The sequence below is a fragment of the Rissa tridactyla genome, chromosome 2, assembly GCF_028500815.1.
Source record: "Rissa tridactyla isolate bRisTri1 chromosome 2, bRisTri1.patW.cur.20221130, whole genome shotgun sequence".
NCBI lineage: Eukaryota > Metazoa > Chordata > Aves > Charadriiformes > Laridae > Rissa > Rissa tridactyla.
Genome location: NC_071467.1, coordinates 109,701,318 through 109,717,335, shown reverse-complemented (window position 1 = coordinate 109,717,335; position 16,018 = coordinate 109,701,318). Strand labels below are relative to the sequence as shown.

At 40.7% G+C, this 16,018-nt stretch overlaps 1 protein-coding gene across 3 annotated transcripts in view; it reads right to left on the bottom strand.

Annotated features, from left to right (window-relative positions):
* The window catches only part of TPK1 (thiamin pyrophosphokinase 1), a 307,648-nt gene that overhangs the window by 113,495 nt on the left and 178,135 nt on the right, over positions 1–16,018 (bottom strand). For all 3 annotated transcript variants that reach the window (XM_054193626.1, XM_054193627.1, XM_054193628.1), the window contains one exon: positions 9,399–9,494. In XM_054193626.1, the coding sequence (XP_054049601.1) occupies positions 9,399–9,494 (96 nt within the window). The remainder of the gene's footprint in view (positions 1–9,398; positions 9,495–16,018) is intronic.

The window sequence follows — 16,018 nt, the reverse complement described above, 5'->3', positions numbered from 1 at the left end:
TCCAGCGTGGGTCCTCCACAGGCTGTAGCTCCGGCCAGGTGCCCGCTCCTGTGTGGGCTTCTCTCCACAGTCTGCAGCTTCCTTCAGGGCACGTCCACCTGCTTTGGCATGGGGCCCTCCACCAGCTGCAGTGTGGATATCTGCTCCACCATGGCCTCCAGGGGCTGCAGGGTGGATACCTGCACCGTCAGGGGCTTTCCACAGGCCGCAGCTCCCTCAGGAGAATCCACCTGCTCTGGCGGGGGGTCTCCAGGGAATCTCCGCGGGGGCCGCGGCCGGAGCCCCTCCTCCTGCTCTCCCTCGGGGCTGGCAGGGCTGTTCCTCACACCTTTCCCCTCACCGCCGGGCAGCCTCTGCCCGTTCTTAGCGGCACTTTCCCCGAGGCACCCGCCCGTGGCTGAGGGGCTCCGCCGTGCCCCGCGCAGGGGCTGCTGGAGCCGGCTGGGGCCGGCCGGAACCGGCCCGGGGCAACACGTCCTGGCCTCGCCTCACAGGGACCCCTGCAGCCCCCGCCTGCTGCTGGGCACATAAACCTGACACAAATCCCTGCTTCAACCTAACTAATAACCCCCGTCCATTAACTCATTATTATTTCTGCTTCTCTAGAAGGCTGAGACCAACGTAAGAGGTGTCTGCCACAGGTGCCTTTTGTCTCTCCACCACAAAGCTCCCTTTCCTTTCCCACCGTGCCTTCGTGTGGTTTTGTTTCAGCTCTTGCCCAGGCCCTTGGAAAACCTACAAAGGAGGCTAAACCAACCGGTGGTGTTCCGAGGTACTGGGATAGGTTTTCTGTAGAAGAGAGTCATTAACGAGAAACGTTCCGCCAGCGGCCCAGAGGCACTCATAGCCGGGTGAACAGAGAAAGCCAACCCCAACACCACGAGAGGTGAGGTCTTTTCCTGTGGCTTCCTAAGCCAGATGCGTCTTTTCTTTAAAACCAACTTCCTCCCGTTTTAATTTCCATTCTCTCATGTTAAATTTAGGCATCAAACTTAAAGGAAAGAATCACAGATTTTTAAGGGAAAAGATTCCGTACAAAATACAGAAAAGGAAATTTAAAAATCTCCATTTCCATTAAAGGGTGATGCCTTTTTTTTTTTTTACTTCATCTCAGTAAGAGTTAATGGCTCAGGTGCTTTCCCAGTGCATCTTAACGTTTAGCAATGAAGTCCGTATAAAAGGCGCCACAACTAATGCAGAGCCGTAGGGCATCCTCGCTCTCCTGCAGCAGCATCGCAGAGGAAGCAATGGCGAAAGAGGCATTTGTGCCTAACTAGGACGAGACGTTAGCTCTGCTATTTAAAAAGTTTAAACTTGGGTTCACACAGGTCTGAAGAACTCCCGATAGGTCCCAACAGAACCGTAATATTTTCAGCTGGTCTGAACATTAATCTTCATGACGAACAAGGGGATAATAGCCTGTCCTATTATACTCGAGGGACAGATATAAGACCTGAAACTAAAGACAGAAATTTTTTCCCGTGTCTCTCGGGCCCTATTCTGTGAATGGTTTCTCTTCTGAGTAATTTCACTGAATACTTGGGCAGTACAGAATTTTTTTTTTTTTTTTCCACGGGAGTGCAGATTTGCAGAAAGACATCCTGAATTTATACATTTGTTTCTAAGAGGCTGGAGATATTCTTATATTGAAGGAATTAGGTTAGGGTCTTGGATGCCAATTTTCTTTTTCAAAGTAGGTTCAGTATTTGTAGCAGGTAAGCTAAACACAGCCTGAGTAATGTCAGCTTACACTCATTACAGAATCTATTTTATTTTTTCCACACTGTCCTCTAGACCACACAAATTTAGCCATGCCCTTAAAAAGAAATGTAGCATGATTTCTTAAACTGGAGGTGCTTGTGAAGCTGTAAACATTTTATGCTCACATTTAATTTGCACAAAATATTGAGCTTTAATTGTTCAGAGCTTAGTTGCTCAGTTGTTTAAAAGGGAAGCTCGATGGGTTCTTTAGACAAGTTAAAGAGACCATTCCCCGAGTCTCCTCCTTAGCAGTGATAAAGTCAAATTAAAAGGCAGCTGATTAAAAAAAGAACAGTGTGAGCATCAGAACTAGCAAAGCTGGTTGCCAGCGCAGCTCTGCTATGAAAACCCTTCAACCCCTACTTCAGTTGAGCTTGTGCTACTGCCCTTTTACAGTGGGAATAGTGTAGGGGCCTTTAAAGTATTACCAGGCTGCCCTACTTTCACAATATTTGTGAAGACTTAAATTACTGTTAAGTCCCTCCGCCCCTTCTTGAACACAGCTGGTGTCAGCCAAGAGGTGCAAAATTAGGGGCAGGGAAAGTCAAAGGATTGCAGAAGACAGTGAGTTCTCACGACAGGCTAAACCATTTCTAGGTAGCACCAGCCACACACTTTTACTTTGCAACAGTCTTAATACCTTCCTCTCCCCTTTGCTCCCAATACTGCTTTTCTAGGTAAGGAAAAGAAAAAAAGAGAAAGACCCAACACAGCTTCAAAATATTTGACAAATATTACAGTTTCACTGTTTCTCTCCGTGATTCAAAGGCCATACGATGTTACAAACAGGGGGGAAATGTCACGGGGAAAAATACAACAACCAAACAAAACCGGTAAGGTAGCGTTCTTATATGCAATACTTAGGTTAAATAAGTTTCCTTGAACAGGATGAAAAAAAAAAGCCACAGAAAAAGGTAAATTTGTTCACTCACCTACTGCTTGAACGGCCAGATATAAGACCTGAAACTAAAGACAGAAATTTCTTCCCGTGTCTCTCGGGCCCTATTCTGTGAATGGCTCCTGTAGTTTATGAAGTTATGAAACTGTTCTCTCTAAAGCCAGTGTTTCTACGCTCACTAATGTAGAAAACTGCTACAGGTTTTTATGAAACTATCTCACCAATATTCAAAAACCTGTCATTTATTCTTGACGAGCATCTCAATTAAGTACAAAGAAATCATATTTGAGATGTAAAAAATGCCCTGACTATTATAATCTGCAGTTAAAATTTGCTGATTTGCTGTACCAGCACAGTTTTCTTAATATGCTTAATTATAAACTTATGTCCCATTAACTAAACAGAATTTCATAAAAATAACTTACTGGAGATTTCATATCACCACAGTATTCATGTATCAAGCAGAAAAAAATGCAAACAAGTTATTTATGAAAATAATAATAATGAAATCAGAGTGTTTCTCTTCAGGAACTGGCAAATTCTGATATCCTATATTACAGGAAATGTACTTTGCCGTACCTTTACAATAGGAAGCCTTAAAATAATTCAACAATAGGAAATAGGGGTTAGATACTGCATTCCTGGAAGGTGGATTTGGGCCTTAGAATCAAAATAGTCAGCACTCAAGGATATGTCTGCACACGCTATAGGAGGGATTTACTCCTGTTGAAAGGCATTGTGAAATTCTACATTTTAGAAGTGGGATTTGACAGGAAACACTTTAGATCCATTTGTTTCCTTCTGACAGCAAGGATTTATGAAGAGGATTACTATTAATAACTCATGAAAATCTTTTGATACAGCACTTGACAGTATAGAAACCCTTTTCATTACACGTATTTAACTTCCCTAAAATATATCTCATTTGCATTTTCTGTTCTCCTCCTGTGAGGCATTAAGAAGAAAAACTCAACAGTGCCATCAAAACTGAACAGGTTCATTCTTAGCCCTGCCTCCTATATGGAATTTGGAGATAGAGCCGCAAACTTCAGAGTCCTCGTAAAAGCTTCACACTCCAGCTCTATGCGAGCTTTGTTAACTTCCAGACTGCTTCTGCCCCTATTTATGGCATTTAGTTACTTCCCTGTTCCCAAATCCTGGTAACAGCCTGTCCTCATTCCTAGTTTTTTCAATAAAAGCCATTCCCGCTACTGTTCTGGGTCCCCAGAAGTTTTCAGAAAGCAAAACAAGTAGTGATCCAGCATGAAATTACCAGCTACTGAGATGAGCAGCAAAATTATGCTTCAGTCTGGAACTGAAGCTGATATATTTACTGTTACAAAAACGTCATGTTGTCAGGAATAATCTCAACTGATAGACAAAGCCAAAGCTAAGCTAAATGGAGCCTGGTACTTGCAATAATTATACGCTTTCTACATTGGACTGCTCCTTCTGTAAAAATTTATTCTCTTTTAAAGTATTTTCTGATTTTTGTTTTAGAGTATTTTCTGTTTTCCTTCAGGAAAGGAAGGAAAACATGTAAAGACAAACCAGGGAGTGCTTAATAAGCTGTTTGAACACTGCATAGCTGAAGGTGGTACACGAACATCACTTCATTGTCTTCTCTTCAGCATTTAATAAACACAGGACTTCATTGACATTATGTTTAGTTTAGCCTCCCTCAACAGAAAAGAGAGGGGACTGATTTGACACTTTCTTTAAAAGGGTAAAGAGAAGAATGTTTGCATTCGCTCAAAAGAAGCAATATCCTAGACTGCTGACCGATTGAACCTTTAAAGTGTAATTTTAAAATGGAAATGTTAGTATAGTATCCCTTTACTGCAAAGGGTTTTTAGGAAGAGTTGGTTAGGATTTTTTCATTTTTTCATATTGACACTGATGCTTTTATCAATTTAAAGATACTAACATTAAACCACTAAAAGGCATGTAGGTTTCAATAAAATTCATTTTTTATATCTTTATCTCATATAACCAAATGAGCTGCTTTAACTTTTTTTAAGCAGAAAAGATAATAAAATTTAATTAAAAGTCCCAGAGCTTAGTTTTAAGACTAAATGGTATTTTAGATGAAACAGTTACAGAAAGCAGAGTTTGTAACTCCAAGATAAAGAAAATGGTTTAAATCTATCTTTACATTATGAAGATTCTTCTTGGAGCTGTGTAATTGATATGCACGCTCCCGCTCTCACTGGTGTGAGCTGCTATGAGCTGCCTGTGAGTCAGACCAGGGACACTGCTACGGAAAGAACACTTGATGAATATTGGGAACTGGAGGATCCTCCCCAACTGTAGCACTAGTATATGCTGGGAGACGGTGGACAAGTTGCTGCTGTACTTCTGCTTTCTGATCCGCAAATTGAAAATAATAACGTTCACTTTTAACGCAAGATCTGTTCATCTCTAAATGAGAGATATTGTAAGCATGCCTATCATTTTACCAGTTCAAATGGTTTCTTGAAAAACCTTGTGTCACATGAGAGAAAATTAAGAACAGAAAGTAGTAGCAGACAGAAACCACTGTAAATAAGTTTACTTGAAGCTCTTGTAATGAAGAAAGGAAAGTACTCACGTAACCGCAGAATGGATAAAAGAGTGATTAAAGCAGTAAAGCAAAATGTGCACATGTAAGCGTTCAACAGACCATAAACAATGTAGAAGAGACACATGCCAGAAATAAAGGCAGAGTTATTAACACATTAACAAAGCATCACATAGGGCCAGGAGGGTATACTGCCAGAAAATTTGTGCATTTATATACATACATGCATGTGCATGTGTGTGCATGCATCCTGAGAGTCACGCAGAAAGAGAAGGAGAAATATCTAACAGCCTTTAGGTAGGAAAGAAACTTCAGGAGTCAGATTCTGTTGGTGGTACTTCACTGCTTCACCCACCCAGTACAATGCAATTCACAAATGAACTACGGCTGCGGAGAGGAAAAATTAAGACTGATTCTAGCTTGCACATATAAAGGGTACTGCTTGTTCTAACATTCAATGCAGTATATAATTATAAATGCATATAATTAGGTGGCTTAGATCACAAAATGACCCCAATGCTGCTTTCTGCATGACTTGGCTATGCAACCAAAATATGCAACGTAAACCAGAAATCAATGACCCTGAGGACTCAGAATCTATTCTAAGAGTTTTTATTTGAGTCATGAGGAAAAAGCAGTTATGAATTTGGCTAATTATTCTAGAAGACAGAATTACTGCTGTTTATATTGTTAGTTCAAGAACTAACAAGGTGTTTTTTCTCCCAGATGGTGACCGTCAACTCGCAATTGCATTTTTCCTTGTGGTAAAGGCATCTTCTCAAACTGAATTCTCCAACAACCAGTAAAATCTAAACTGCCTTTGCAGCCTTCTCTCCAGTGAGGGCACTGGGTGTTTATCTCACCTTCACTCCCACTCAGGTGACCTCTAAGGAAGCTGTTCGATGTGATTATCTTTCAGTATTCTATTCCTCTGTTCTAAAGTTATTTGTGCAAAAGCTACTTGGGTGAGCAGGAAGGAAGAGAAGGAAGAGGATGGAGGTGCAGAGACATGGAAAGTGAATTACAGAAACGTAATTCCTTTGGAACAAAATATTGCCCCCATATGTTCATGTGAGCTCAAAAACCTCCTTCACGTAGAATTTCCATATAGGTGACTGATAGACCAGAGTAGAAATTTTATCCATTCAGTAGAGCGGATAAATGTAACTTATTCTCTAACCAAACTATGTCACAGGATTGTGGATCCATGGTATCCATTGAATGTAATTAATTTCCTAGCTTAACATATTGCTATGAGCAGCAGAAACACAGCAGCGGAAAGAGCAGCAAACAGCATGACTGTAGTATCAATTTATTTATAAGATACTAAAGAGATACTTTCCTTGTTCAGTAACTTCAACTATAAATCATGGGGAAAAGGATTTCTAGTGTCTCTTTGACGTATTCCTCTTTGACAACTGCTCTGGATAAGCCAGACAGACTGGATAAAAATCAAAGCTGGAGGCATACATTTTTTTTCCTGGAACCAGGAAGACATAATCCACCTAGTGAACACTCTCAGTTAAAAGGAAAGAGTTTATGATATTTTTTCCAGAAGGAAAACTCCCCACATTGTGATGTGCAAGTGTGTACTTCAGGCCAAAAATGCAAATGCAGATGAAGAACCCCTTCTCCGTCCACTTTCAGAGTTTTCAGATCCTGCCCCTTCCTTTCTTCTCAGCTGTATCTACTTCCCAAGTGACCACAGAATTCAATGGCAGCTTTCTGTGAAGAAATCTGCATTCTCTTCAAAGTTTTTAGATCTATGGCTTGAACAGTCTGTTTTCTTACCACTTGACATTTTTCATGAAAGAATGTTACCCATAAAGATGCCTAAATTAAGTGCAAATTTAGGTATTCAAAGAGGCTAGAGTTTCAGAGGAGACAAGCGGTTGCATCCATAAACGGAAGCCAGTAAATGTTGCAAGTGCTCAGAATCTCTGGGTTGTTGGGGGACCAGGCATTAAGCTAAGCACTGCATTATCAGGACATCCAGAAGAATCACCAAACCTTCTACTAATGAATTTTACCTAATGCTTCTGAACAAAGGGCAAATTGGAACCCAATCTAATGATGTGTACAGTTGTGATACAGTTCTGGGTTCTATTTGCTTAAGTTTGACATATTATTTGCCTAAGCTGAATCGACAACTTCTTGAAATGCCTTATGCCAGAAAATGCAGAAGACCAAAAATAAAAATCTATGCTTTAGCTAGTGTGCATGAATCAGCTGATAGCATCTTATTACGTTCTATGGAACAGACACTGCAAGCAATAAGCAGCTGGGATTTAATGAACATGGTACTTAGTTTTAGAAAACATATCTGTGTTACTTGTTGCACCTCTGAAAAGCTCAGACTGTATTTAAAGCACATCTTACATGTAATAGCATGAAAATATAACTGAGCTGAAATCTTAGGTTCAGTGCACTGGCATGAACTCTACACAATTACTGCAATTACACTCTGGCTTGTACTTTACAAAATATCATCAAGGATTACAATGCAGTATCCTTTAGTCAACTTAACAGGGCATTACCTAGGAGAGTGATCAAAGAATTCAAAGTTTTACAAATAGGCTACTTATTGTTGAAACACATCTGTAGCTGTCATGTTCCCCTTGCTCTTATTTTAACCACACATTGATTATTCATTATAAAACCTCTTGTGATAGCTTAAAAAAAATCCCTTTATAGCAATAGCTGGGATTTGATAATGAACCGAATCCAGGAAACACTCAAGTTCTCTTTCCTTCTAAGGGTAATTCTGTTAAGAGGGAAGCACCTTACTTGTCAAAGTCAAAACAAATCCTAGGTGTAGGTGGCTCATCCGTTCCGACAGCACGCATTATCATTCATGTACTAGATGGCAAGACATCCCTCTCTGCTCTTGTGATGATAAATTATGGGGTGAAAAAAAATAAACTATCATATAAAGAGTTTTCTGGCTCACAGCCAGACAGAGAGGAGAAGTGTATGGAGAGAAACTCTCCAATCTCTGTCAATACTGATGGGAAAAAAAACCTGACGAAAACCAGCATGTACTGAGGGTGGCAAGAGGAGACGCAATTGCAGATGGGCATTGTGCAACAGCACTCTGAAATGTCCCATGGACATATATTTCCTTTAGAAGATTAAGACATTTCAAAATAACTTAAGCAAAAACTGGTTAATTATTTATCAGCCTGGAGCGAGAAGAGAAGAAAGAGGGAGTAGTATTGGTATTTCCATCTCTTGATGCTTTGTTGGAGTACAAGTGATCACAGGAAGTCAGGCAACTGTCCTACCCTGCTACAATGAAAATGGGAAAAGAGGAGGTTCACACATCTCCTTCCCTCTTGTGCTGTCGTTTTCATTTTCTTACGTGACTATTGCCCTCACTGTTGGTAAGAGGATGCAGCAGCTGTTTCCTCTCAGTTCCTTTCACCAGTAAGTACAGAGCGGAAGAGAGAGCTTAACTTCTAAGAGGGACTGCTCCATGGGGAGGAAAGGGCAGCAATCCCAAGAGCACATCTGCCATTGACTCATCATGTTGGAAATTCCCAAGGAATTTTAACTGCACGTCTCAGAGAGATGAAACAAGCGGGCCTCTGAAACCAAACTGTGGAAGGGGAGGGGGTATGTTGTCTCCTTTGCCTTTCCAATGAAATGAGCAGCTTGACAACTCCATATGGCTCCTTTTAAGTTTAGTGCACTGCTCGCTCTGCTAAGGTTCCCTTTGATTCCAGGGGAACCTTTTGCAGAAGGAGGTATTGCTCACCATATGTAATGTTGGCAGGATAAGATTCCCCCTCCCTACTCACCTTTGGGAGAGGAGAGGAAGGAGATGAACATCAAGGCTCAGCGTGCCAAGACTTGAAAATATATTTACATGCTGAGGTGGGACTCTTGCTTTGAACACCAGCCACAACGGCTCTTCTGCACTTTGGGTAGTTCATTAACAGAAATCAATACAAGCTGCCTTTTAAGAAAGCCAATGCTTGTTCGTTGACACGTTGTGTAATCCCTTTTAGCAGAACCATCAATGCTTACAAGGTGTGCAGTAAATTATGGCAAAACCACAGAATGGCAAGGCTACACAAAATATTGTTTCATTTCAGTGCAAACTTAAAACATAACTTAAATACATTGAGAGGAAGAGTAATAACTAAGAATCAGAGACAAAAGATGTGTTGCCTTTACCTGGAGGCCCTTCTTCTCTATCTTTTTCTGGAGTATCTGAAGGCACTTGGTGAAATCTGTGAGGTCCTGATCCATGGTCTCAATTAACTCGCATCCCTAGTGAAGAAGCAGCAAAACAGAGAGACAAAAAAAAAAAAGTCAGTCATCTTTCAATTTTGAGAACTGTCTTTGGTTAAATTAACTGCAGTCAACAACTCTGAAAGTCTCTTCATGGAGATGCAGAATTAAGTAAAAGACTATTACCCTTACAGAGCCCAAAGACCATAGGTCTCAGCTGAACAAATTATTATGAAACAGCAGTTTGATAGGCACAGGAATAGATATTCAAAACCCACTGAGTACGTCTGTGGTTTTGGATAAACATGTTTTGCGATGCTCTGCTGGGTGGACAAGTGCTGGTGTAGTGATGAGTAACTTCCAGGATCAGGTTCCAGGAAAATGTCTGTCCTCTCTGGTGCTACCATTACTACGTTTATGCTACGTATATTCAAATGTGTATAAATGTAAGCATACAAAAGCGTTCAAGCTTCCCAGAACCAGTGCAGTTGTACTAGTTAATTTGCCATGATACAACAATTTCCTTGTGATGGGGTAATATGGATGAGAGCATGTTAAAGTGGAGAAGAGCAGGAGTACAGATTTCTTAATTAAGACCTAACACAAGTCTTAAGACTCTGATAAAAAGCTGAGTAAGGAAAAGTAGAGTGTATCTACCACATAAACTCGCTATTTAAAGAGGTTTCAAGGATACAGAACACCCATGCAGCATCGTAAATTAAAATAAGAACCATACACGCTGGATTTAGAGGTTTCCTCTCCTACCACTTCAAGGTCCCATTAAAAGTCCCCTAGCTTTGTCTTTATGTGACAGATTTTATGTTTCTGCTATACACAATAACAACTGATAAGAGAAAAACAGTCAGACTACAGAATCTTTGTATGTGCGCCTGTGTGTATAAAGTACATTATTTTGCAACATTAGAAAAAAGCCCAGAACATTAAAGTTGCCTCTATCTTAGCGTTAAAAATAACGTTATGGAAGACAAAATTTTCCAGATCAGTGCATGGACGCAGTTTAGTGGATTGCATGCAACAAAATAATGAGCCTCCAATAGGAAGACATACAGTATCACTGAAATGCTTTCCTGCACAGCCAGAAGGCATATAGAATTCAAACAAAACCATCATGCAGTAGGGGATTTGGATGAAGTAGAAGAGATAAAGGAGGAGATAATGGCATGCTTTTTATTATACCCCTTCTCCTCCCTCCTCAAAAACTTATGAAAGGAAACCTGATCAAAAGCAGTAGCCCTTCTGATACCCAATACTGCTCTAAATGCCTTTTCAAGTAGTAATAACAGCCCACAGATGTGAAGCACCATATAGCTACATCAGCACATGCAATCAAAGACCTCCCTTGCAGAAGTGATGCTGCTGCCACCACGAAGAGGCCAGGGAAAACGCAGCTGGAGCCTGGACTCAGGGCTAAGTATCAAACAATCTGAAGAGCTGCCACATCTCCACTCTTCACCAGGAAAGGCCGAAACATAAAATTGGCAGAGGGAGAAGGGACAGAAGCCATCTGGAGCCTGTAATGAACACGTGAGTTTGTGCAACACCAGCCAGAGACATCAAGGGAGCTCGAGAAAGGAATAGGGATGTTCGGGGCCACCCAGAAAGCTCACAGTTGGACCTGAAAATCACTGAAGTGAATTTGTTAATCAAAGCCCCCCTAAGTAAAAAGATGTCTCATTCTAAGAACAGGGTGCTCTCAGACAGTCTCGTTATCAGCATTGATAGTGGCAAGAGAGAGCAAGCTGTGAGAAACTGTGAAGAGACAGAACCTCCTGCACAATCAGCCTTTGAACAGCATGAGAATGTGACAGATGAAGACTAAATCAATGGCAGGGACAGCTACTGCCGAGCACAGGAGAAGAGACAGAACATGAGTTACCAGCTCTTAAATTAGCAGTAGAGAAGGAAGGTCTTTTATCTTTTGCCAGGACCATTCCTTGGCCCCACAGCGCTGACAGAAATGGCTTACAGGTACCGATTTATAAATAAAACATTTAACCCCCACTTCCCCCCAGGACTTTGAAATATTCCTTCCTGCAGTCACTAACAATCCCGATCTCCTCCTTGGACAGTCAGGTTTTGGCAGCTGCAGGTAGGCTGCAATTCTGTTTTTTGTGAGTGATGATCTACAACAGCTAAAATTATTTTATTATTTATTATTTTATGCTTTGTACTATTAAAAACATTTCACTTGAGGATAGTTCTCGCCTAGCTTCTCAGGACATTCTTCAATAAGAAAATATTTCAGAACAACTACAAGGTACTACCAAGGCAAGATAACATCAGCATGGTGGCTGGAGAGCACCGAAAGTCATTTACCGCAGTTCCAGAAGAAAGCTGTGATACATCACACATAGGCATCCTACATTCAGCCCTGCTACTGTCTTTTGCACATATTCACAATAAAAGGCCTCAAAGATACCTCACAGAAATGTGATCTAAATATGTAAACGGGATGTCAAATGCACAATTCATTAAAGGCAGGTTACCGTACCCATGATACTGATATCAGGATGGTACTCTGGCAGCAGTAACTAAAACCAAAACCTGGCTTAACAGTGGTATCCTGAAACTGTTGACTCACTGTCTGCACCTTTGACACTTTATACAAGTACTGTTGTAGATCATATGGAAAAAGGCTGACAGTGTGCCACCATTAAAGCCACCACTTCCTTCAAATTAAACTGTGATTTCTCATTCTCTTTCCACATCAGGTAGATAAGCCATTCTGGAATTGGCAGAGATTGTGGATCTGCTCCTTTTGCTACCATGACAAAGAGACCGGCATGGTCAGACCATACTGGAGAAGCGGACAGGCAGCAGCACTTACATCTTCCTGCATCCTCTTTACGGCCTCGCTTGAATTAATGACTGTGCAGTTCATGTTCGTTGATGGTAAGAGAGTTTTAGATATATCTGTGGCTCCTGACATATCAAATCCAATATTTTATACCACAGAATTGGATGACAATTCAAATGCAGTTCTTGTCAACCTTCACCGTATTCCCGAATGACAAAAATCTTCAAGACAGAGCTTTCCAATGCAGCCAGGGTTTAATGAAAGGATACTATAACAATTGCAAGATAGGCAATAATGCTTGCACTTTTATATATACCTGCTCAACTTAATAACATTAACCTTTGGTAAGAAAGTTAAAAAAGCCAAACAAATTTAACATTAGGAAAGGTTAGAAAAATCAATACCACACAGCAGGAAAGAAAACAATAGATTGCATCTCATGACGATATAACTTCGCTGAATGATAGGATGAGGCACAGAGAATTAGGCTTTGGCTGTTCTGTCTTATTATAGCAGTTATAGGAGGCACATTGCTAAAGGAGGAGGAGTGTGCCAGACACACATAATAAGATTATTGAACCCTATATTTCAGACAGACACTGAAATCAGACAGGTACTGAAATGTCAATCTGAACATCTCAGCACTTCTCCCATTTTTAGAAATATTATGCATTACAGCATGTTCTGTGTTTGAAGAAAGCTGTGTGTAGGTGCCCATTCCCCAATGTCCTTATTAATCTCTTATTAAAACAAAGTCCTGTTTGTTCTTTCTCTAATCTTTCTGAGCATGAGAATATAATTAGGACAGAATACATAAAATATCTTAATTTGTACTCTACCTCCAAGACCCTCCTGCGGCAAGCCATTCGAGCCTATCTTTTGAAACTTGTGTCTTGCTGTGCTCACTGAGTGCACCAGTGACGTCCAGTTCAGTCTTTTAAAAGTTCCCATTGCACCGAGCTATCAATCTCAACACAGATGCACTTATGTATAGTGTTAATGGCAGACACAGGAAAACCCTATATCCTCAAGTTAAAAAGAGAAGAAGGGACACAACTTTATAGAGCCTCTCAAAACCACAGCACAGACAAATAAAGTTTAAGGAAGCTATACAAATTAAATGGTGTTTCTAAACACTTTCCTTCCCCTAGACCTCACCTGACCTCGCACCTGCCAAAACAGTAATGCACTCAATCAACCCCAATATCTCACAGACTACGTAAGTAAGAGCTACAGATTTACAGAACTATTTCAGTTGGAAGGGGCTTTTCAAAGTTATCTAGTCCAACCTCTTGCTCAAGAGTAGGTTATATTAGCTCAGGTTGCTAAAGGCCCTTTCCAGTCTAGGCTGAGCATCTCCCAGGATAGAGACTCCATCTCTGGGCAACCTCTTCCAGTGCTTGACCACTCTTGTGGTGAAATTTTCTTACCCAGTGTGAAACTGGGATCTCCTGTGTTGAAAATTGTGATAGTTGCTTCTTTTCCTATCTTTGCTTACTATAAAGAAGAGTCTGGTCCTGTCTCCTCTCTGCCCTCCCATCAGGAAGTAGAAGACGGCAATATGATCGCCCGGTCACTTTGGAGGCTGAACAAACCAGTTTCCCCTCAGCCTTTTCTGAGGCATCACGTGCTCCAGACTTCCCTAACATACATTTCCCTTACTTGTGCTATACGGATATGCAATATTTTCACCTCAAAGAGCTTGAAGGGGTCAATTAGTAGCAAAGAGGTAGAAGGTTCTTAGTTCTCTCTTCTTTTTAATGTAAATTTCTAGCCCCAGGGGATTTCAGTCATTTCACCCCTCTGGTATCCTCTTCCACTTTTGCCCACTCAGAGAAAAACCCCAGACCTCCACACTCTTCACATAGTAGCTGAACGTTTTGAGGCCCCAAACATGTTCATACGCAAATATGCAGACAAGTATTTTCACTCTGAATTGGACTCAATGCAGTTGATACTGAAAAACAACCGTAAGAAAGAGCATACATGGATCCAAGCAAAGCATTGCTCTAGACCAGGCATCGATGAACAGAAAGGGACCATGGGGTCTGACTGCGGGTCTTGGACCAGGCCTAGCCAGGAAGATATGTGGATGCATTCTACCACCTTGTCTATAATAGGAGGGCGGTGGTGTAAGAGCAGAGAAGGCAGTCATCCAGACAGTGGTCGTCTCTATTGCTGGTCCAGTGTTTCACAGCGGATCCAAAAGACCTCTCTCAGAATGGAATATGGGGATAAAGAAGGAGCAGACTAGAATGTCACATGAGGTTTCAGAAAACATTTAAAGAGACGGGACTGGAGAAAGACAGGACAAGAACATCTAGCTTGAGCTACTGGTAGGCATAAAAGTTGCATAGATTTCCTACAGGCCATAAGTTATTGGAGAATGATGTAGGAAGATGGCACCAAAACCACAGAGCTGGTTTATCTCTATGAATTAAAAACCAGCAAGAAATGAGTGAACTGAATCCTTTTGCATTTTGTGAGTAGGATGCAAGCATGGAAGGCAAAGCAGTCAAGTTCACTGATTTCTTTTGGGAGTTTCAAATACTGTTGAACAACAACTATTAAACAGTTTCTTTTTTTGATCAGCTTAATTGTATGAATTGCCTTTTGATTTTTGTAGTAGAAAACAAAGCAAATGTGTGTAATTGGTGAAAATTATTTTGGATATTTAAATAGCCAAAAATACATAATTAAGTGAAATGCATTTACTTTCAGTTTGTGGACTCAAATTTGGCTGACTGCTTGGCATCAGCACAAAGCTAATACAGTACAGATTGCTTGGCCCTCAGTTCTGGGCTGGATGGTGTTTTGACTCATCCAATTGCACATTAAGTGGCACTGCCATTCAGATTAACTAAAAGAATTTATTAATCATGTTGAAGCATATGCCCTGGAAGCCAGAGAACTGAAATCCACACTCAAGTGACAGCCCCACTACTGAAAAAAAACCAAGAATGTTGGGTTTTGACCATCACTTCTAACCTTATATAACACCACTTGATTTATTAAACAAGTACTATCTGGTGGCATGAAACAAACCCAGTAAATATATGTAAACATATTCACACCTCCGCAAACCAAAAGCTGCATAAACTTGTCAAATTTGACAAGCGTTAAAAAAAAAAAAAAAAAAAAAAAAGAGCAGAGCTCTGTAGTTGAAACTTTGACTGCAACAGCCGCAGCCTCTCCTCCCTTCCCCTATTTCTATTTTGATACGGTCTTTTTCAAAGTAAATAAAATGTTTCCTGGTTTTGTTTTTAATGAGGCAGCGTGTGGCTTCTGGTGGAGGATAGCTTTTTTATATCATGCATTTGATGTTGAGATAGCAGCAATGAAAGAGGTCTTTGTATTAATTAGGTTTCCCCCTTTCAAAAGAAAAGCCTGTTGTTCCTGAAATCATGGCAATTACTTACAATGAACAAAATACGAGTCTTTTTAGTTGGTATTTGACCAATACCAAAGAAAACCAACATGCCTTCTTTACCACCTGTAACAAACTGAAAAGCAGAAAACCAAAGGTTTCTAAATCTAAGAAACCAAACTCAAGCATAAAACCCTCACAAATTAAAAAAAACAAAAACAAAACAACCAAACCTCCCCCCCGCCAAAAAAACCAACCAAAAAAACCAACCAACACCAAAAACCCCATACAAAAACCAAACAGCACAGCTAACAGTCCGTGTGCCGGATAAATACACTATTTATCTGTACTGGACCAAATTCTTCTGATTTATTAAGT